Source organism: Nelusetta ayraudi, unplaced genomic scaffold (genome assembly GCF_046127955.1).
Source record: "Nelusetta ayraudi isolate G7.1 ecotype Tasmania unplaced genomic scaffold, CSIRO-AGI_Nayr_v1 ptg000076l, whole genome shotgun sequence".
Lineage (NCBI taxonomy): Eukaryota > Metazoa > Chordata > Actinopteri > Tetraodontiformes > Monacanthidae > Nelusetta > Nelusetta ayraudi.
The window spans coordinates 535,835-557,239 of NW_027466126.1; the positions used below are offsets into that span (position 1 = coordinate 535,835).

The window sequence follows — 21,405 nt, forward strand, 5'->3', positions numbered from 1 at the left end:
ATCTCCCCCTGCCTCCCTGCGCAGAAGTCCTGGAGTCCTTCATGGCCACTCGAGAGGCCATGCAGGTGCAGCAGAACGTGACGGTGTACGAATCCTTTGGCACCAGCAGCATGGAGAGCCTGGTCAGCCCGGAGAGGGAGCCCGACGCCAGGCTGCAGTGGCAACACCAGGGGGAGAGTGAGCAGAGCCTGTCCTTCCCTGCAGCCTGCCACTCAGTGGTGGCCCAGTGTCTCTTCCTGCTGCTGGGCGTCAGGCCAGCATGGGTGGAACCCAGTGAGGGGGAGAGCAGTCAGGCCGCCTGCCCCTCCGCAGCAAGGTAGCTTGGCAGCCGCAGCACAGCAGGATATGTTTAGCGGGTGTACAAGTATTTTTTTTCAGACTAACTGAGCCTCTATACTGTTTTTCTTTTTTTAGGAAAACAACATCGGAATCATTCGCAATGTCTGCCGATGGGCGGAAACAGGTGAGACTCAACCCACTGCGGACACTGTAGCCTCCCTTTCCAATCAGTACTAATGTACTGTCTTTGTCTTATTTAGTCTGACCAATCCAAAAACTCTTTGGGAAATCCCAAGAATAAAATGGGTAGGTGCAACATGTTCACTTCTGAGTGTTTGTGATTCTTAAGGTAAATCGCTTACAGCCCCCCCCCCTCCCACACCCCCCACCCTAAATGTTTGTTGGGTGAGCAGCTCAGTCCCACTCAGAACAGTTCTCGAACAAACCCGCTTTTAATGATGCTGTGGGTCGAATCCCTTCAGTGTTTTTGTGTCTTGTTCTTTAAGCACTCTGCATGTGTTCAAAACAGTTTGTGTTATGCGCATCAATTAGCACCAAATGAATCAGGGTATAAAAACCCCCTGTAGAACACAAACCTCTAAACCGCTAAAACCTCTGGGCCTCTTGCAGGTTTACCTCTGTGCTCTCTTGGCATCATGAAAGACGCCTGGGATCGCCTGCGCCAGTGCATAAGCCCGACCACCTCCATGCCCCACGGCGGCAACAACACTTTGCCCATCCTGAACCAGGCGTTCCAGTTTGTCTGTGGCGGCTCGGCGAATGCTTCTCCCTCCTCGCCGACGCTCCCTGGTGGACAGACGTGCGGGCAGGCGGACCCAAAAGCCATAACCTTTGCAATAATGCAGCAGCAGCAGAGAGCCGAGGTAGAGAGCAGTCTTGTGTTTTTGACAGGTTTTTTTCAGGATTGGATTCTAATTCCTGTGTCTTTACCAGTTGCGCCTGGAGGCCTTGTCTCAGATGACGTCCTTCCTGTCCAAGATGGAGGAGAAGAGCGACGCGTTTCCTGTCTCCCCGCAGTCTCCTGCGCTCTTGCAGTCTGCGCAGCTTCAGTTCCTCTCTGGCTGCTTTGCACTGGGAACGCAAATCATTGGCTCTCACACTGGGACTCAGTATGAGATGCAGCATTACATGGTACCAATGTCATGTGATCTTTACCTTACTCATTGAAGTGTCTGTTCAGCATTTATTTTAAATAAGACACAAATTAAGAACCGACATAGACACTGGTTTCTGTGATTGAACTCATTTGATGTCTTTCTTCTCTATTAACGCCTTGTTCATATTCTCAAATCTCTTTCTTTTTAACCCAGTCTGGCACCCACTCAGCTTCTTTAGATAAGCAACGGCAGCTACAATCGGCAGCTCAAACCTTCTACCAGCAGGTGGTGCACGTCCTCAAACACAGGGCCTCTGCAGAAACAGAAAATCCAGGTTTGTTCTGCAAAATGCTCCACACCGCGCAGCACGCTTTCATTGAAAGTGCCTCGTTCTTAACAGAAACCGAGATAAGATTTGTCTTCCCTCGTGCGCAGGTTCATGCCAGCACCTCCTCCTTGCCACAATGTTTGCACTGAACTTCTGCTACCAGCCGGTAGACCTGGTGCTGGTCATTAAGTGCGGTATCCTGGATATCCTGTCCATGCTGACCAACAACAGCTGTGCCCTGATGAACCAGGGCTGGTTCGCTGCCTCCGCGTCCGGTCCCATGATGCTCAGTAGCGCCGTCAAGTTAGCGTGCAACCGTCTGCTCCAAATACTGACCGTGGTTGCGAGGTGAGAACTCATGGAGCATGAAGCAGCTGCAAGAAAACACCTTTTGGTGGCAAGATGCCGACCGTATTCTAACCCAACGTCGGGCTTTCATTCACGTACCCGCCTCTCCTGCGCTCTCAGCTCCTGTGAGGATTTGCTGCCGCTCGACGTGTCCTGCGCTCTGATGGCGGTGATGTGCGAGCAGCTCCAGAACATCCTGCACACCTTCCTGCAGCTGCAGGCAGCAGAGAGAGAAACAGCAGAGAGGGTGGGCCCAGACTCCACCAGCAAGGCTACAAATCGAATGGGTTTTTCAGGTATGATTTCTTTTTCTTTTTTTTTTCATTGAAGTGATGCCTTTAAAGTCTGTTTTCCAGTTGTTGTTTTTTTTTTCATTCTGCGTTGTTTCAGGGGTGGAAAGCAGCAAAGCGGTTGAGTCTCAGCTGGCGGATTTCCTGGTCTTTCTGAGGCGTGTGCTTTCTCTGAGAGTGATGAAAAGACTTTCTACTTTTGTCAAATGGATTGATCCACTCATGGCCATTATTTCACACAAGTGCTCTTTAGGTCAGATGATTGAAATTGATTAACACTCTAGTCTTTCTACTGTTTTTTAACGCTTTAATTAAATCTATTTTTTACCCTCGTTGTCTTTTGTTTTTTAGGATCTCCGTGCTTCCAGAACCTCCGCACTAAACTTTTGGCCTTTCATGTTCTGGAGAGATTGTTGCCTGCTTGTTTGGATCCTGTTCAGATTCAACAGGTACAGACAGAAAATGCAAACATAAATGACTAATGTTAATGTGAGAACTTGTCAATTTGACCATGCCTTTCTTTCCTTTTCATCATCTTGCAGATTGTTAAACAGCTCTTTCAGCTTTTATCTATTTACATGTGGAAAGAACCACTAACTGAGAAGAGCCACGAGGAGATGCCTGAAAAAGTCAAAGGGGTAAAAAGATGTACCATGTTATTATACATCATTACTGTATTCTTTAAATTCATGTGACTTTTGCAGTGCCAGGTGACACCTGAATTAATGTTGGGAAAGCTGATACAAACTCCCTGAAACAGCAAAAAAACATGTTATGTGACATTCCATTTGGAATGCTGCGTTGTAGATTAGGTAAAGCTCTTGGCAGCGATGAGGAGGAAACCGGCAGGGCCACTTGATTGAACAGATGGATCTGTTCTGCATGGTGCAACAAGGGATACAACAGAAAAATAACAACAACTTTCAATTGGTGTCATATAACAAATGGCGAGCAAAAACAAAAACTAAATTTTTATCATCTGAACCAGAACTCATATATTACCTTTTGTAGATCTGCAGCTCTGATTTTTATGCCATCTTATAATTGCATGGTTGAATATTTTTGAGGCATCAAGATTTAAAAAAAAAAAAAAAAAGAAAACCTGTCCGTTATTGAATTCTGTTCTCTTAGACTCCCGGCTGCTACGACGAATGTATTCCAATCGGAGATTTCTCCTTCGACCCGCACAAGATCATCTGCTGCTCGTTGGAGAGCGGCAACATCCTCTCGCACGGCTCAGGAGGCAAAGGCTACGGCCTCGCAACCACCGCCATCACGTCCGGCTGCTTCATTTGGAAGGTGAGGACCGGCCTCTGGCCGCCGAGGCAGCCGACCGGCCTTTCCTTCCTGTCTGACGTCCGGCCTCCTCCTCTGCAGTTCCACATCACCAAGGAGAACCGGGGCAACGAGGGCACGTGCGTTGGCGTGTCGCGCTGGCCGGTGAGAGATCACAACCACCACACCACCACCGACATGTGGCTGTACCGCGCGTACAGCGGCAACCTGTACCACGGAGGCGAGCTGGTGCGCACGCTGCCCTCCTTCACTCAAGGCGACACCATCACCTGCATCCTGGACATGGAGGCTCACACCGTGTCTTTTGCCAAGAACGACAAGGTCTGGCTGTCTGGCAACATTCCAAGAGTTTTGTTTCCTTTCTTTTTTTGGCTTCTGCTGATGATGTGTTTCACATTTTCTTTTGTTCTTCAGGAGCCAAAGCTGGCATTTGAAGGTGTGGTGGCATCTGAGCTGTACCCTTGCGTCCTGTTCTACAGCAGCAACCCTGGAGAGAAGGTGCTCCATCTACAGCAGGCACAATTTAGCTCATTTCAAACCAGAAGCACACTTCTGTATTATAGTGATAAAGCAGATTATAAAAATAATACATTACGTGAAGTATAAACCAGTTAGAATAGACAGTCAGTTGCATAGAATAAAAAAAAACAAAACACCTGCCCAGAAAATGAACCATATTCCTTCAGTTTCCAGCACTGTGGTGACACATTCAAAACTAAACGTCGATGTCTGATAAATGTCGATAGGTGGCGCTGCGTGACCTGCAGATGCGAGGCATGCCCAGCAACCTGCTGCCCGGCGAGCCCCTCTGCAGCCCCTGGACCACGGTCCTCCTGGAGTCCACGGTGCAGCTCCTGCGAAGGCTCCACCAGTGCGCCGAGTGGACGTCGCACATCAACCGCCACATCCACAGCCACCTGGAGCTCATCGGGCCCCTGCTGAAGGAGACGGACGCAGGTCGGGATTGAGCTCACGCTGCCTTCAGTGTGTTGTTCAGCTAGCAGTGTTAAAAAGGAATTAAAAAGGAAGGGAAAAAAAACTTTCAGTTTTGTCTTTCCGTTCTTCTTCTTCTTCTTCTTCTTCTTCTTCTTCTTCTTCTTCTTCTTCTTCTTCCTACTCTTCCTCTTCACCTTTCTCCCACCTTCGTCCCACCTCGCCCTCCAGGCCTCAGCCCCACCCACTTTGACAAGGAGGAGAGAAGCGACACCCCCGACGACGACAACGACCCAAAGCTGTTTGTGCACCGCCGATCTCTGTCGGATTCCAAGCTGGCCGCTCTCTGCTCCGAGGTGTGGCCCGTCCTGGCCCTGATTGGAGGGGTGGACAGCGGCCTGCGCGCCGGAGGTCTGTGCCTGCACCGGCCCAGCGGGCGTAGGGCCATCCTGCTGGGAGTGTTGAAGGAAGGGAGCTCCATGGCCAAGCTGCAGTGGGAGGAGGCAGACCTCTCTGTCAGGTACATCAATTTTTATGCAGCTTGTCTCTTTAAAATAGCAACTTTCATTAACGTCCATTAATCAATTCTTATATTTTCCTTGTCTTGATCCTTTCAGCATGTTTATTACTGTCTACAACTCTTTCCCTGTGCTGTTCCTTCTTTTTCCTCTAACATTTTACTTTCCCTTCATCGTTTCCTCTTCTGATCTTGCTCTTTTCTTTTTTTGCTCTTCCCTCCTCATTCGTAAACCCATTCGTCCCCCGCCGGCACCTCCCCCCTGTCACGACATTGCTCTGTCTGTGCCGTCTTCTGTGGGTCCCCCTTTCACCACCATCCCAATAACTAAGCTCCATGAATTCTTGGTCACCCAGCGACACGCCCGTCATCTCGCTGGAGCCGTGTGACATTTCCTGCTGCGACGTCACTCCTCTACGAGGCCTCAAGCCCGCAGTGTTGCTGGACCTGATTTATCTGATGGGGCTGCTGGAGGAGCAGGGCTGGCTGGACTCTCACGTGGCCTCCAAGAGGAAACCGCCGGAGGGCAGCGTGAAAGAGAGCGAGCCGCAGCAGCACAACCAGGATGAAGACGCGTCTGCTGACGTCAAGGGGCAGACGGAGGATGAGATGATGAACTGCAAAGAGCCAAAGATTGACGCGGAGACCATCGGAGACCAGCAGGAGACGAGCCAGCCGTTCCAAGCCCCCCAGACGTCCAAACTGGACGCGTTTGCCCTGGAGCTGAGAGCCGTGAGAGTCTCCTACCTCCTGATCGGAGCCCTCAAGTCGCTCACCGTCATCTTCAGCTGCGAGAAGCTGTCGGACCTGCTCCAACTGCCCAAACACGACCCTCCCGTCTCCCTGAGCAGCCCCCCCACCAGCCCCAACCCCGAGCAGGCCAGGGCCAGGGGCAAGCAGTGGGACGAGAGCTCCGAGCTGAGGTCGGTGCTGCAGTACGTGGTGCAGAGCATGGTGAAGTGGGCCGTGCGGCCCTGCCCCATCAAGCAGAGCGTGTCGCTCGCCGACCTGGAGAGGGCGCAGATCATGATCTACAAAGGGGCCGCCAGCCGCCTGCAGGAGGAGAAGGAGCAGAAAGGTTTGTTGCTCGTTTCCGGTCTAGAGCCGCAGACTGACCCTCGTTCAAAGTTGAGTTGCACTCATGTAAGCCACTTTGTTCAGTGGTGCGACTGTTTCAAAGCAGTTTTTAAGCCTGTCCGTACTGTTATTTCCTCTTACAAGGTGTCACTAAAAGATCTCACACCAAAGAATGCCGTTGCATGTTGATAATGACGATTTCAACCTGGTGTCTTCCTCTGTTGTGTAGTTCATGTCAAGCTCAGAATGACTTGTAACGACCGCCGTTGTTGACGTTGTTGCCATTGTTGTATAATTATAATCTTCACTTCTGCGGCTTGCAGATTCTGGCCACCACTCGTCTCAGCCCATGTCCAAGTCCTCCAGCTCGGTTTCCCTGTACAGCGCAGGTTCGGAGGGCACGGCCATTTTCGGCCAATCAAACAGAGCCTCCGCTTCGTCCTCCAACACGGACCTGGCGTCCTCGCTGCCGGTGAACCTGCAGACGGACGGCTTTGACAGCTTCAACCCTTTCTTCCCCATCAGCCTCCTCCAGTGAGTAGAGAAAAAAAACAATTGGTTTCAAGCGGAGACAGAGTGAAGGGCAGCGACCCGCCCTAATTCCTTCGAATGTTGTCACACGTCACTGTAGACCAGTGTCTGTCGGAAGCAGCAGCGGCAGCAGCAGCTTCTCTGAGGTCCAGGGAGTCGGTGAGTTAGGATGTTCCAGAGAGGGAGACCTTGAGGATTCTGCTTGCTGTGTCTTTAATCAAGGCTTCAGCTCTGCTCCGCTTATCGCCCCCCCCCCGTTCCCCCGCGCCCACCTCCTCGCCCCCGCCCAACCCGCCCAGCTGACAACACCTGTGTTATTGCTGTTGGCGCAAAGCAAAACAAGAAAACGTTGCAGCCTGAGTGCTGGAATCAAAGCAATCAAATTCAATCAGATTCAATTCGAAATGTTCCAGACCAAATAACCGTAAATTGAAGAACATGCTGTGAGATGGATGTGTTGAATGTGAAAGTATAATACTCATGTGCCTCATGTAATATTTGGGTTACCTTTACAACAAAGGAAAAACAGTGTCCCGACAAAAAAAACAAAACAAACATATTTAGCCCTCTGTTTACAGCCTTCTGCTAAAGCGCTTGATTTTAGCTTCCTGCTAAAACTGATGCTTTGTTGGACCTTCCGCATGTTTGATGAAAACAAGTGCAGAGAGAACACCTAGCTGCTAGCTAGTAACCGCTGCCAGCTATCTGTCCACTTCCTGACATCAATCAAGGAGCTGATTTTGAGAACAGTGTCTTCAAGACTCACTTTCTAAAGAAAAACAAAAGGGAGTTGAAGGACAGACAGAGTTTTTACATGTCTGGGAAGAAGACACTCTTTCACTCTTTACTGTCAGAATTTCCTTTTTTGAAAAAAAAAAACCAACCTCAAAGTTCAGTAGTAGTTGCACAGTGTTTTTCTGCTCCCTCTAGGCACATGGTCTTAACTCGGTTCCCCACGCTCACCGGCCTGGTTAGCCCCGCCCCGGTGCTGCACCCTTGCTTCAGCCTGGCCAGCTCTGCTTCTTGTGATGCCTTCACAGAGCAGCAGACTAGCTTCATGGAACCAGGTCCCTGCAGCACGCAGGCCAGAAGCAGCCTGGGTAAGAGAAAAGTGCAGAGACTGTAATGGGAGTTGAGCCTTGATTTTTTTAATCATTATTTATTTTTTATTGTATTTTTTTTAAATGGAATCCATCTAGGAAAATAATGCAGGAAGATCCCTTTTGTTGTTCATTGCGGTCCTGCTGCTCAAAGTTATTTTGTTTAACTCCCCCCCCCCCCATGCTGCCTTCATTGTCAAACATTCCACTAACGCAAGAAAAATGGTTCAGCTGTGGTCCAGAATGTCGAGCCAAATCATGAATGTTCAGTGGAGTCTCCTGACCTTTGCATGCCATTTTATTGTCACATCAGCAGCATGCAAATGCACCATTTATTTTTTTTTATAGCTCTGCATGTCATCAACAGTTCTGACTCACATGCTTGCATAGCACCTTTTGTTTTGTCATTATTTTAAACAGTTCTGCAGAGTAAAATGAGCCTACTGCCATACATATTTTAAGATACATCACCACCAAGAAGCTAACTAATTAAAAGCTTTGCTGCTAAAAATCTCAAAATATAGTAAAAGCCAGATGTTGCTTTAAAATAAAAAATAAAAAATGCAGATAATTAATTAAAGGGAGCAATGATAAGAAACATGTCAGATTATTCCTCATCAAATTTCGTTACACAGAACACAATTCCAAGTGGAGCTGTGGTCCTGTTCCTTTCTGTTTTTTTCTGTACTTTTTCTTTTCTCCTCAACCACCAGAACGGACACAAATGTTTGTCACCAGTCGCTTGCTAGAAATGGGATTCTCTATGAGACATATCTACTGGGCCATGGAGGCAGCAGGTACTGCTTTGTGACGTGTGTCTGTCTGATATGGCAACATTATAATGATCATTTTTGTTTTATTTTGTTATTTTTTACTCATGATGCGCAAAATGTTCTATATTTCATACATCTATCTTTTTCACTCTGTGCTTTAAAATTACCAAAAGTGTTTTGAATAAAGAAACCTGTTTTTTAAATGAAAGGTATTATAACATTAATTAAAATAAGTTTGATGATATTTATGATTATTTGGCTCTTGCATTGGAAAAAAAAATACAGAGATCTAAAATAATGAATTTTATGCTTTTTAGTTGTATTGCAAATTCAATATCCAACAGTGCGTGTAGTCCATATAAAATGTTCTTTTTCCGAGCACTGCAGGGTTAAATTATCTTTACTCTGATCTTTTGCTCTTGCATGGCACCTTTTGAATTTTTGTGAAGTGAAGACACATTGACACACGTAAACTTTTCTGATACTTTTGCAAATATTTGGATTAATTTCAGCACGTCTTCACCTTTGATTTGAACCAACTTCACACACAGATCACATGCACAGAGCTGGAGCTGGAATGTCAGTTCAAACACAAGCAGTGGCAGATTAATCTATAATAATTAAAAGTATATTAATAATAATAACCTTTCCTGGGATGATGCAGCCTAGCTGTGATGCATCTTTCCTTTTCTTTCAACCATGACACTTCACCTTCCCCGCGGTATGCCTGCCCGACCCTCCAGATGTTGCGGGTGACCTGGACTCCCAGACCATCGAGGTGCTGGCGAGCTGGATGCTGGAGCACCCGCTCAGTGAGGAGCAGCATGTGGCCGAGTCGCCCAGACCCGAGGGCGTCCCTGACACGCCGTCTCCAGATGGTCCCGAAACGGTGCAGTGCCCCGAGCGACCCACCAGCCAACCCAGCGAAAGGTCAGAGATAAGACTGCAAAGGCCGACTCTCTCGTCAGCATGATATATATATATATATATATATATATATATATATGTATATATATATATATATATATATGTATATATATATATATATATATATATATGTATATATATATATATACATATATATATGTATATATGTATATATATATATATATATGTATATATATATATATACATATATATATGTATGTATATATATATATGTATATATATATATATATATATATATATATATATATATATATATATATATACATATATGTATATATATATATTGCTGCCTGTTTAGCCAAACTGATGGGCTGTGTGTTATTTTGTGATCCAGTTTATTGCCTGGGCTCGACTGGATAGAGAGGGAGAACTTTCTAGATGTACACCTGACTCGAAACAGACCTCCTCCAGCTCGGAGGCGACGTTCAGGCCCAAGTCAGAGGATTTCTTACAGGAGAGCAGGTTTGTCAGTAACCATTACCTCAGTGTTTGGATATGTAAAGAAAAAACACGGCTGTGGGCTAACAAATGACAGTCAAAGGCCTCGTTACATATGTATTTCAATGTTAGCTTCCTCTATTCCAGACCTGCCGTCACCCAGCACGTTGCCCCAGCTGTACCAGCAGACCCCCGCGGTGGGAGAATGGCCCGAGCAGGTCGAGTTTCACCCCTTCTCCGCCGAGCAGGAGGCTGAGCTGGGCTACATGGACGAGCCGTACCACGAGGAAACCTACGAGGACCTGATCACTCCGTCGTTCTTCAGCCTGGAGAGGGACACGCTTCACATGGTGGAGGTGACGCCGCCGCCGGCATCGCGTGCAGGAAACTGAACGACGTCAGTGACAGCCGAGCTGGTAACCCCCTCTCTGTCTCGTAGGCCGGAGAGGAGCACAGTCAGATGGTGAAGTGCGAGCTGTGCAACACTTTCACCCTCCAGTTCAACAACCACATCAAGCGCCGTCACCCGGGCTGCGGGCAGAGCGCCGCGCGCAAGGGCTACGACAGCTCGGGCTCCTACGTGGACGTCTGGTTCAAAGGGGAGTGCGGCTCCAACTTCCCCTTCTACCTCCTCTGCAGCTCCTGCAGGGAAAAATACCTGGCCGCCAACCTGAACGACCAGGGTTCGAAATACGAAAGGTCTGCGGCCAGTACGGATGCACGCTGCTGCACGTGTCAGCCAACAAGGGCTTTTAATCAGCATCTCTAAACATTTGCCCTCTCTCCTAATTTTGCTCCAGAATTAAAGGTCTAACGTCCGATCTGATCGGCCACCTGGACAACACCTCCGACGGTAAAAAAAACAAATAAACACACACACACACACACAAACATTTGTGAAATGTTTTGAAGGATTTTCAAACCATCACTCGCATCGGCTCAGATGACTGGGAAATAAGCCACCAAGATGCCTGCGATGCCGACAAGCTGACAGGACTGGAGGACTTTGGAGTCTTGCTGAGGCCGCTCGGGCTGACAGAGAAGAAGCCCGTGCCAGACCCCATCGCTTTCACCGAGCCAGATCCCCTCGGAGCCATGGTTTACAGCTCGGCGGACTCGGCCAGAGCAGTGGCCCACAAAGGTAAGGGGTATTCAGTGAGACAACCTGGCACTGGAGCCACATCAACAACCAGTCATCATCCAGCAGCGTCCATTAAAACCGCCTCATTCCAAACATATGTAAACAACGCTGGCCCTTTAAATGCTGTCTGGTTCCAGCCATTTAAACACTTAACGTCTTTATTGCTGCTTAAACTGCCTCAATGAGTATTTCTTTTTTGATTTTTCCTATTTGGACTTTTTCCATGATGACACAGAATTGGTGAAGACAAAAAGCAGTATAAAACTGAGAGTGGGAGTGAAATAATTAAGTAGAAGCTATAGAGTCTTGATGTATTAGGACTTTTTTGCTAAATGAAAATGTGAATTCCAAAGTAATGAACCTCTGTAAACAAAAGAAAACTGACTTTGTGTTACTGTTGCAGGAAATGCGCTGGTTGAGCAGAAGACCCTCCTGAGCCTGGGGCAGCAGGCCGTGTCGCTGAGGGACTCGCACGACCGGCTGAAAGCTCTGAGGAGGGTCACCTCCACGGCGCAGATCCTGCTGGCCTACAGCATGGTGATGAGGGCGCTGTCTCAGACGGCATCCAGGCACGTTTGTCTCCCGGCGCAGAGCCAATGTTCATCGTTTCATTCACTGGCGATCGGAACTTTTGATTTTTATTTCTTCTCCTCTGCAGCGCGTCGGCAAGCAGCCACTCCAACGGCCTGGAGTCCCTCGGACTGGCCGACATCCGGATCCTGGTTCGCCTGATGACTCTGGCGGTGGCCGGCAGAGCGCACAGCTGCGCGGACAGACAACCAGGCCTGAAGGGGGCGGCGGCGGCGGCGGCGGCCGAGCGCAACAACTCATCCTGCCTGAGCTTCCTCTCGTCCGCCATCGGCAGCGTGGTGTCACACAGCCCTGCTGCCTACAGGCAGCTGGTGGAGATCTGCACTCAGGTCTGATCCATTGATTCAACATATAACACATATGAAACAATAATAATTAATAATATTAAAGCATCCCCAGTGTTATAAGCCCTTATATATCCGAATTCTATTTTATAATTCTATATTATATAATTAGGGACTGAGCCCGCAGAAGACCAGTTTGAAACGAACTGGTCTTTCGCAAGTGCATCCTTCCTTTGTAGGATGCGTCTTTCCTTTGCATCCTTCCTTTGTAGGATGTGTCCTTCCTTTGTAGGGTGCGTCCTTCCTTTGTAGGATGCGTCCTTCCTTTGCGTCCTTCCTTGGCAGGATGCGTCCTTCCTCGGTAGGACGCATCCTATGAAGGACACATCCTATGAATGACACATCCTTTCAAGGACACATCCTGTGAAGGAGACAGCCTACGAAGGACGCATCCTTTGAAGGACTCATCCTGCATAGACTTCTTTCAGAGTCAGCAGATGTCGCCGGGCGTCGGTAGAGGACGGGGGTCAATTGCAGGCGTTGGCAGAGGTCGGGGTCATCAGGGGTCGCGTCGGCCACGGCGGCTCAGTCCTGCAAACGCTGCTTGCAGCTTTAATTATATTTTATATTTATATATATATATATATATATATGTATATATATATATAAATGTGTATGTATATATTATATATATAAAAATCTGAATATCCTTTGGTATGTGACTGACCACAGAACCTCATGGCGGTCGCCACGGGGGTCAGTGTGGGCGCCGTCGGCGACCCGCAGCAGAGAGGATGCCTGAGCCTGAGCCTGGCCACCGCGGGAGGACAGCAGCAGAAGGACTGCGGCAGTCAGACTCCTCCAGTCTTCTTGGTCACACAGAGTCTGGTGTCCCTGCTGACTGAGCGGGGCTTTCACTGTCACAGCCAGGACAAACCCGAGCACGAGACCAACGGTCAGAAAATCCCTTCATGCTGTTAGAACTTCCTGTATTTCGTAACGTTGCGTTTTTTGATGTTACGGTCGCTTCCTGCTAACGCGTCCCTTCCGATCCAGACGCAGGGAACCCTACGCTGTCTTCCCCCGCCTTGCCTCCGTCCCCTCTGCCCTACCTGAGCGCCCGAGTGGGGCCCCTGGAGCTGGCCAATGCACTGGCAGCGTGTGTCCTGTCCGCCAGGCTGAGCAGCAAACACCGCCAGTGGGCAGCCGAGCAGCTGGTGCAGGCCCTGGCCGCCACGGGGAGGGACGGCCCCAGTCGCCCTCAGACCTACAGCGACCTGGCCGGAGACCTGCGCAAGTGTCCACTCAAGCGGCTGGAAGGCCATTATAACAAGGTGCAAAGAGAGGGAGATCAGGATATGAAGTAAACAATAAAGTGCTTAGTGCAGACAGTGAGACATAAACGCCAAATATTGGTTTCTGTTTGATCCCAGTGTGTTTTTCTATGTCATGTCTGTCCAGGTGACCAGCTGCTTCTGGAACAGTGACCAGAGTCTGCTGGCCACCTGCTCCCAGGACAAGGTGGTGCAACTGTGGAGCGTCAGCCAGAATGCCATCGAATTGCACACCACTTTCTCCTGCATCACCAGGTCATTTAACAACCAAGTCGCTGTTTGATTTTGTTTCTGGCCGCTGACTGTTTGACCGGGTTTGTGTCGTGCAGAAACGAGATGTCTCTCTATTCTTCTGATGATCTCTGCAGTAAGATGGACAGGACGAGCAGTGACCGAACCACTACATGTAACCACATGTTGCCCATATACTGGAGCACTGGGGGAAATTTCCTGGCAGCCCCTGAGATCAAACACATCAACATCATGAACATCAGAGGCTAGTTTGACTTTTTTCAAATCTTGTAATACTTTTCTTTCTTCTATCCAAAACTAGCATAATGTGTGACGCCTCATCTATAAAGTATTCACATAAAATGACTCTGGTTTTTACCGGGTAGGCTCTCACTGCCACGTGGAGGCCCAGATGTGTCGCGTCACTGCCCTCTGCTGGGCTCAGGCGTTCAACTTGTGGGCTCTCGACCCACCAGCGGCCTCGAGGAACAGGCCAGCTGAGAGCCTGCTGGTGGGACGGTCGGATGGCTCCCTCTGCTGGCTGCAGGTTGAAATGCACGAGATCGACCTGCACGTGAAGAGCACGGAACTCGTGCACTGCTACAGAAAGGAGGGTAAAGGAGATGAAATGTTTCCTCCACACTTAACTAACTGTAATAAACCAAATTTAAGAATTTCAAGGAAGATCTCTCTCCTGATTGGCCCCAGCTACGCAGTGTGTTGCCTGGCACAGTGAGGAGAAGCCATTCGCCGTGGGATATCCCAGCGGAAAAATCCTCTTGGCCTCAACGGAGATGTACGAGAACGAGCAGCCTGTCGTGCTCTCCATCTTCCAGGTTTGTCTGCAAAAAAACCCCACAAACGCTTCAATTCATGACGCTCACCCCGCTCACGCTGCTCTCTATGCCACTCACCCACCGTAGGAGAACGTGAGTTCGCTGAAGTGGGACCCCACGGGACACCTGCTGCTTTGCCTGGGCAAGTCGGAGGTGGTGAAGATCCTCGGGCGCTCTGGAGGCTCGTGGCTGACCCTGCACTCCCTCGCTCACACCTGCACCGTCAACGTGGCGGAGTGGTGCCCGCTGGTCGGCAGGGCACCCGATCCTTGGCTCATGATGGCGGCGTCAGTCTCAGTGTTCTACAACTCACCACTTCTCAATTAACTGTCATCTAATTTAAATGTGTTGCAATCTGTCTAACAGCCCCTCGTGTTTTTCCCTGCAGAGGCTGTCAGAACGGCTCTGTGCACGTCTGGACCCTGCCACAAGGGGGCACTGCTGTGTCCCTACCGAATATAAAAAACAGCCTTCCAAATCAAAACCAAAGCTCCAGAGTCCCTCAGGTTAGTAATGATAATGCCGTTGGATAATGAAGTTTCTCTGGATTTTTTGTGGTCCTGTTCTCAACTTGTTGCCTCTCTTGTTTTCGCGTGCGCAGAGAGACGGTGCAAAGTGTGTGTTCTTACTGCACGGCCACATCACAGCGGTGAAGTCCCTTTCGTTCTGCTCCGGCGGACTGGCCCTGGTCTCGGGAGGGATCGGTGGACTTCTCAACATCTGGTCTCTGCAGGTCAGGGGAAGAATGTCTAGTAGAGCCGCCGATATCTTCACCCGACATTAATTAGTCACTAAAATCGCCCACTGAGACGACGTGAAAGTGTGACCTTAAATACTGTGACATCTTGTCATCATTCTGAACTTACAGGACGGCTCAGTTGCTCAGACTGTCACGGGTTTGGGTTCTGTTGTCGACACCACTTGGATCCCAAACCTGGGCGTGGCCGCCTGCTTTGGGAGGTCGAAGGTAATTCACCTCGTCTCACCAACAAGCACAAGCAGTGTTTTCTTTTGTGTTTTTTCCCTTCATGCTGCTGCATCCTGTGTCTGCCAGGATGTTTTGCTGATCTGCTGCACCCAAGACTGGATCAGTCAGAATCACATGCTGGCTTCCTGTCGGATGGTCCTCAGGAGCCAGAACATCCTGGGTCTTAACCGGGCGCCTTGTTTGGCCGTCTTCCTAGAGAGGCTGCCGCTGCTGCTGCAGGAGCAGTACAACTACGAGCGGGTCGGTACTAAAAGTAGATTTAAAAAAAAAAAAAGAAAGTTGAACGCTGTCTGGTTGGCTGCAGCTCGTCTCTTCTTCCCGGTCCAGAGCCACGTGGCGGCCGGCGACCAGCTGGTCCACAGTGCCTTCCTGCAGAGCCTGGCCTCCCTGGCTGTGGGTCTGTGCCTGGAGAAGCACCTGTGCCGCTATCCCCGCCCCCCACACCACCCCTGTCCCGACGCTCACTCCTGCCCGTCCGAGTGGAGCTGGCTGGCCGCGTACGCCACCACGGTGCGCAGCGCCGAGGCCATCGCCAGCGGCACCGCCTTCCCGGAGTCCTTCGTCGTTTCAGGTTTCAAGGAGGTGCAGGACAACGAGATTGCCAAGGCCCTGGTGAGTTTCCGTTTCTCCCGCCGAGAAGGCCGAGTTCTTCCGGAGACACGGTCACGGTGACGCATCTGTTGGTCTTTTAGGACAACAGCAAGTGGAGCTTCAAGATGGACGAGCAGCTGATGTCCTGGGCGACCACCATGCCGGAGGTGACGGTGCAACCATCAGGAATCAGTACACAGCAGCAGCAGCTGCATGCAGTTCGGAGTTAAGTACTTCACTTATTAATCTTCGTGTTGTGTTTGGCAGGACTGGCAGGAAGGCGGGAAGAGCGAGGTGTACCTGTGGGGCAATGGGCGCTACGGGCAGCTGGCGGGAGTCGGAACCAACCTCATGGTCCCCACGCTGGCACCCTCTCTGTTACAGACCCAACAGGTGGACCCCAAATTCCTCCCAGGACATGTCCTTTCTCCTGGACGTGTGCTTTCTCCTGATTTTTTTTCTCTCTTCCTTCGTGTGTGTTTTTTTTGGTGTGTGGTCCAGGTTGTGTGCGGACAGAATTGCTCCTTCCTGCTCCAGTCCAACGGGACGGTTCTGGCTGTGGGCGAGGGCCAGTACGGCAGACTGGGCCAGGGGAATTCTGATGACCTCTATATCCCCACGATCATCTCTGCGTTTCAAGGTAAAGTGTTTGTCTCAGTCATCAGGTCTGGGCTTCTCAGCTTTTGGTGTGTTGGATTCTCTCATGTTAAAAATCACACTTGACAAACTGGGTTCTCCTGCAGGCTACGTGGTGGTTCAGCTGGTGACTTCCTGTGGGTCTGACGGACACTCCATGGCCCTGATGGAGACTGGGGAGGTGTTCAGCTGGGGGGACGGAGACTTTGGGAAACTGGGTCACGGCAACAGTGAGAGGCAGAGGAGACCCAAACAGATCGAGGCTCTGCAGGGAGAGGAAGTCATTCAGGTAGAGAGAGACGTCTTGTCTCGTCTTGTTTAGATTCTTTCCTTCACCATGAATGAAGGGCTGCTACCTCTGTGACAGCTTTCAGTATTTTAGACAATAGATTTTTGTTGCACTTCAGCTTCATAACACTCATTGTCTCAGTTATATTTGTGAGTTTCTTCAGGTTGTTTATTTGATGACGTTAATATCTGCCTGCTGTTTAGTTTGTTTTAGTTTTTAGCTTGTGACCTGTCTCCTCCTCAGCTCGCTTGCGGTTTCCGGCACTCCGCCGTGGTCACTGCAGATGGGAAGCTGTTCACCTTCGGCAGCGGCGAGTCAGGTCGTCTGGGTCAAAGGTCGACATCCAACAAGATGCTGCCCGAGAGGGTGGCCGCCCTGGAGGGATATCATGTGGGGCAGGTGAGAGACGCTGTTGGTTGGTTGGTTTAAGTCCAAAAAAAAAAACAACTGAAAAAGTCCAGCTGACCAGCCGGTGAACTTTCCCAGGTGTCCTGTGGCCTCAACCACACGCTGGTCGTGTCTCTCGACGGCACGGTGGTGTGGGCCTTTGGAGATGGAGATTATGGCAAACTTGGAACCGGTTCCTCTACAGCCAAATACTACCCTCAGGTAAAACCAACATGCGTTCACGGTGCCGCAGTCGATTTATTTATTCACACTGTTTTGACTTCATGACTTCCGCCAGCTCACTGCTGACACGCCTCCGTCTCTTTTGCAGAAAGTGGAGCCGCTCTGCAACAAGGGAATCAAGAAGGTCTGCTGCGGGACTCAGTTCTCAGTGGCGCTGGCCTGTGACGGACATGTTTACACATTTGGACAAGGTGAGGTGTTTTAGTTAGGAACGAGAACATGTTTCAACGTAAAAATATATGTATGCCTCACAATTGTGTACACTGTATTTTTATCTTATAAATTCTTCTGGCAGAGACTAAAAACATAAATTAACAGGAAGCTAAAACTGAGTTTTTTTTGCAGGAAGTGCCCCAAACAAAGTTTAATAATCTTTCAAACAAATTCAAAGTTTTATTCAGATATCTAATGTCTATTACAGACCTTTAAATCTCTCCTCAAAACCCACCTGTTCAAACTGGCCTTTGCTTAATCCTTTTCTGTTGTTCTTTTTTTTTGTTTTCAATGTGAGATGTCTATGAGTGTCCCAAAAAGCGCAATATAAGTCCAATGCATTGTTATTGTTATTATTATTATTATTATTTTTATTATTATTATGTGTCATACCTTTATCCAGCCGAGTTGAATCCTGACTTCTGTGTCGCTGTGTCCGTCCTCCAGAGCGCCTGATCGGCCTGCCTGACTCCATGCTGAAGAACAAGTCCAACCCGCAGGTGGTCCCGTCCCTGGAGGGCCTGTTCATCGCGGACGTCGCCGTGGGCTGTGAACACGTGCTGGCGCTGACCTCCACCGGCGACGTCTACGCCTGGGGCTGCAACAGCGAGGGCCAGGTGAGCGGCGGCGACGGCGGCGCCCCTCGACGTCGACCTCCGAGCAGCTTGCTCAGACATCCCGTTTTGTCTCCGCGTGACTTGCAGCTGGGCCTCGGACACTCCAACCTGGTGAAGGAGGCCACGCTCGCCACGGCGCTGCAGGGGAAGAACATCCGGCAGATATCTGCTGGCCGCTGCCACAGCTCTGCGTGGACCACACCATCTACCTCAACCAAGAACTCAGGCACGACGCACTCTAGCGCGAGCATGAGAGCAAACAATACGGAAATGAAAGCTTTTTTTTTTGCTATCTTCTTTCACCCGCGCCCTTCTTCTTCCTCCCCCAGGTGGCCCCGGAAACTTCCAGCTGGGCCTTCCCCAGTCCGTCCCCCCGCAGTACAACACTCTGAAAGACTGCAGCCCCGGCGTCCTCAGCATGCGCCTCATGGTGCTCTACAACTTCTCTGATCTCATGTACAAGTCCTGGAGGCTGCTTAACCTCGACCCCAAACACCCGGTACGCACTGGTCGTTTTTTCTCTTGAATGCATGTTACAACCTGGCTAGTAGGGGGAAAGCCTGACGTCAAAGGCGAGGTAAGTTTATTGCACCTTGAGTTTTGCTGGTCAAATCAAAAACAGAATAAAACATAAAGATTTATGATTTACTTTTACAAATGTTAGACAAAAAAAAAGGAAACAAAAGCTGCTTATTGACCTCAGAACCAAAATTACAAAAGAACCAGCACCCCTGCACCTGGTGTATCTCGACAAGACCAAACCCAGCCTGAAACAAAATAATCAGTCAGTTTCAACTGTAACCCAGGCCACTCTCCACAGGTTGAATTATGTACAACAAAACAAAGCGTTCAAAAGTGAAATTGCCACAAGGCTATACAGATAAAATGCTATAGATGCTAAAATGCTACACAGTTTACAAGGCTACAAAGCTGCAACAGAAAGGGCAAGCAGTCACTACTGTGGACTGAATGAACATCAGGGGCTTCATAACTGGTGGGATTGAACAGGGCAACAGGTGCCGCACCAATCAGGAAGCAGTGGCAGAGAAGCTCTTGGATTGGAGGATTGGAACCCCCAGAGTTCAGCCTCACCAATCAGAGCAGATTGGTAGAAGAGGAGGAGCGATACATGCAGGGCCATGGTGCAGACATCTTGGCAGAGAGAGAAATGAGGATTTTAATCTCGAGCTGCCTCCCTCCACCCAGGTGTCCACCTCACGCTACAGTTCAGGTACGACCGCCATCATTCGAGGCGAGCTCAGGGGCCTACTGTCACCCAAAGTCAACACTCTGCCTCTGGTGCGCTCCATCGGGCGCACGATGACCCAGGGGAAGACGTACGGGCCGCAGATCACCGTCAAGCGGATTTCCACCAAGTGAGGCTCAGGGGGAATATTTGCATTTGTCTCAATGGGAAAGAAATGGCAAAAAGAAAAAGCCTCTGCTGCGGCGTGTTCATCTGTGCCTCCTCCTCTCCTACAGGGGGCGCTCGAGCAAGCCCATTTTTGTGCAAATCGCAAAGCAAGTGGTGAGCTTGAACCCTCTGGAGCTGCGGCTGCCGTCGCGAGCCTGGAAGGTCAAGCTGGTTGGCGAGGGGGCCGACGACGCCGGCGGAGTGTTCGATGACACCATCACCGAGATGTGCCAGGTGGGAGGAGCAGCGGCAGCGCTGGCAAAGTGAATCTGCGGCACATTTTATTGTGTAGTTTTTAATTCCCATTGGCTGTGTTTTCCGCCAGGAGTTGCAGTCTGGTGTGGTGGAGCTCCTCATTCACACTCCCAACAGCTTTGCAGATGTTGGCAGCAACACAGACAGGTGCACTTTTTTCTCTTCGTCACTTCATTTGAAACCAACCTGCTGATTCAGCCTAATAAAAAATTGCCTCCATAAATGACACTCACCTGCATCGCGGCTGCGCTCGATACCAAAGGTTCCTCCTAAACCCGGCGGCGTTCTCGGAAGATCACATGGTCCAGTTCCGCTTCCTGGGCATCCTGATGGCGGTGGCCATCCGGACCAAGAAGCCTCTGGACCTGCACCTGGCTCCGTGGGTGTGGAAGCAGCTGTGCTCGATGCCACTAGGGGGCGCTGACCTGGAGGAGGTGGACCTGCTCACCTTCCGCACGCTCCAGGGGATCCTGCACCTGGAAAACAGCGGCATCACGGAGGACAATTTCCACGTGGTGAGATGTTGTGTTGATGCTGTGCAGACAGCAGACCTTCAACCCTGTCAGTCAAAGACTTTTCTCCGCTGTCGGATCCTCTGGTTCCTAACGTCCTCCTTCTCCTGCAGATGATCCCACTGGATTCCTTTATGGCCCACAGCGCCGATGGAAGGCTGGTCCCTGTCGTCCCCGGTGGCCAAAACATCTCCCTCACCTTCATGAACCGGACGGAATACGTTGAGAAGGCCCTGGACTACAGGCTGCACGAGATGGACTCACAGGTTTGTCGGGGGGGGGGAAACAACAGCATGCAGATCGATTTCCACACAGCTGCAGGAAGAAAAAAAACGGGGAGCGTCTTTTGAGTCTATTTCATGCAACATTAGAGCTATCAGTGGTGCAGGTTGCTGCAGGGAACATCAGCAGAGTACAAGTTGTTCCAGAATCAATTCTTAGCAGGAGGTGCATCTGCAAGTTTTGTAGAAGATTTCCCATCAAAGGCACCGGAAACACTGTCCACGCCCCCTTTTTATGTAAAAATTAACTTTGTGCTGATTTATTTCGCTTATTTCTTCTGCTTGATCAAGCGCGCACTAAATCGCACAGTTCTGAAATTGGACCCTTTGTGATGTCACAGAGGGCGCTGAGACTGCTTTTGTGATCACACCCATTGGGAGGTAAGACCAACAATTAAGCATTAGGTTTCCTGACGGACCTTATTGGTTGTTGCCACTGCAACGCATTTCTGGAAAATTCAATGATTTTAATCAAGCCGCTTAAAAAATAAACAACGCTCCAGCAACCTCTGGCGCTGACTGCGGCTTCTGTCTCACCTCTTGAACGGTGGGAAACAAAGGGAAAAACCAGCAAATAAAGCTTTTA

At 49.8% G+C, this 21,405-nt stretch overlaps 1 protein-coding gene across 6 annotated transcripts in view; it reads left to right on the forward strand.

Annotated features, from left to right (window-relative positions):
- The window catches only part of LOC142899815 (putative E3 ubiquitin-protein ligase HERC1), a 34,045-nt gene that overhangs the window by 10,918 nt on the left and 1,722 nt on the right, over positions 1-21,405 (forward strand). For 2 of the 6 annotated variants that reach the window (XM_076043652.1, XM_076043651.1), the window contains 50 exons: positions 25-316; positions 415-463; positions 540-585; positions 910-1,163; positions 1,234-1,431; positions 1,611-1,731; positions 1,833-2,073; positions 2,194-2,369; positions 2,464-2,616; positions 2,715-2,812; positions 2,906-3,001; positions 3,495-3,662; positions 3,741-3,980; positions 4,074-4,157; positions 4,406-4,616; positions 4,824-5,112; positions 5,442-6,187; positions 6,510-6,720; positions 7,648-7,817; positions 8,531-8,614; positions 9,334-9,520; positions 9,873-10,000; positions 10,124-10,332; positions 10,416-10,675; positions 10,777-10,829; positions 10,920-11,117; positions 11,521-11,686; positions 11,776-12,037; positions 12,725-12,947; positions 13,049-13,326; positions 13,454-13,581; positions 13,656-13,822; positions 13,944-14,171; positions 14,266-14,393; positions 14,481-14,680; positions 14,782-14,899; positions 14,995-15,126; positions 15,262-15,360; positions 15,448-15,621; positions 15,709-15,993; positions 16,074-16,139; positions 16,240-16,365; positions 16,474-16,612; positions 16,716-16,897; positions 17,141-17,296; positions 17,384-17,506; positions 17,616-17,718; positions 18,188-18,357; positions 18,445-18,856; positions 19,564-19,703. In XM_076043652.1, the coding sequence (XP_075899767.1) occupies positions 25-316; positions 415-463; positions 540-585; positions 910-1,163; positions 1,234-1,431; positions 1,611-1,731; positions 1,833-2,073; positions 2,194-2,369; positions 2,464-2,616; positions 2,715-2,812; positions 2,906-3,001; positions 3,495-3,662; positions 3,741-3,980; positions 4,074-4,157; positions 4,406-4,616; positions 4,824-5,112; positions 5,442-6,187; positions 6,510-6,720; positions 7,648-7,817; positions 8,531-8,614; positions 9,334-9,520; positions 9,873-10,000; positions 10,124-10,332; positions 10,416-10,675; positions 10,777-10,829; positions 10,920-11,117; positions 11,521-11,686; positions 11,776-12,037; positions 12,725-12,947; positions 13,049-13,326; positions 13,454-13,581; positions 13,656-13,822; positions 13,944-14,171; positions 14,266-14,393; positions 14,481-14,680; positions 14,782-14,899; positions 14,995-15,126; positions 15,262-15,360; positions 15,448-15,621; positions 15,709-15,993; positions 16,074-16,139; positions 16,240-16,365; positions 16,474-16,612; positions 16,716-16,897; positions 17,141-17,296; positions 17,384-17,506; positions 17,616-17,718; positions 18,188-18,357; positions 18,445-18,807 (8,978 nt within the window). In that variant the 3' untranslated portion in view covers positions 18,808-18,856; positions 19,564-19,703. Of the gene's footprint in view, positions 1-24; positions 317-414; positions 464-539; positions 586-909; positions 1,164-1,233; positions 1,432-1,610; positions 1,732-1,832; positions 2,074-2,193; positions 2,370-2,463; positions 2,617-2,714; positions 2,813-2,905; positions 3,002-3,494; positions 3,663-3,740; positions 3,981-4,073; positions 4,158-4,405; positions 4,617-4,823; positions 5,113-5,441; positions 6,188-6,509; positions 6,721-6,817; positions 6,877-7,647; positions 7,818-8,530; positions 8,615-9,333; positions 9,521-9,872; positions 10,001-10,123; positions 10,333-10,415; positions 10,676-10,776; positions 10,830-10,919; positions 11,118-11,520; positions 11,687-11,775; positions 12,038-12,724; positions 12,948-13,048; positions 13,327-13,453; positions 13,582-13,655; positions 13,823-13,943; positions 14,172-14,265; positions 14,394-14,480; positions 14,681-14,781; positions 14,900-14,994; positions 15,127-15,261; positions 15,361-15,447; positions 15,622-15,708; positions 15,994-16,073; positions 16,140-16,239; positions 16,366-16,473; positions 16,613-16,715; positions 16,898-17,140; positions 17,297-17,383; positions 17,507-17,615; positions 17,719-18,187; positions 18,358-18,444; positions 18,857-19,563; positions 19,734-19,839; positions 20,006-20,096; positions 20,174-20,288; positions 20,542-20,651; positions 20,805-21,405 lie in introns of those variants that run through there. The other 4 variants (XM_076043656.1, XM_076043655.1, XM_076043653.1 and 1 more) reach the window with 4 other exon arrangements.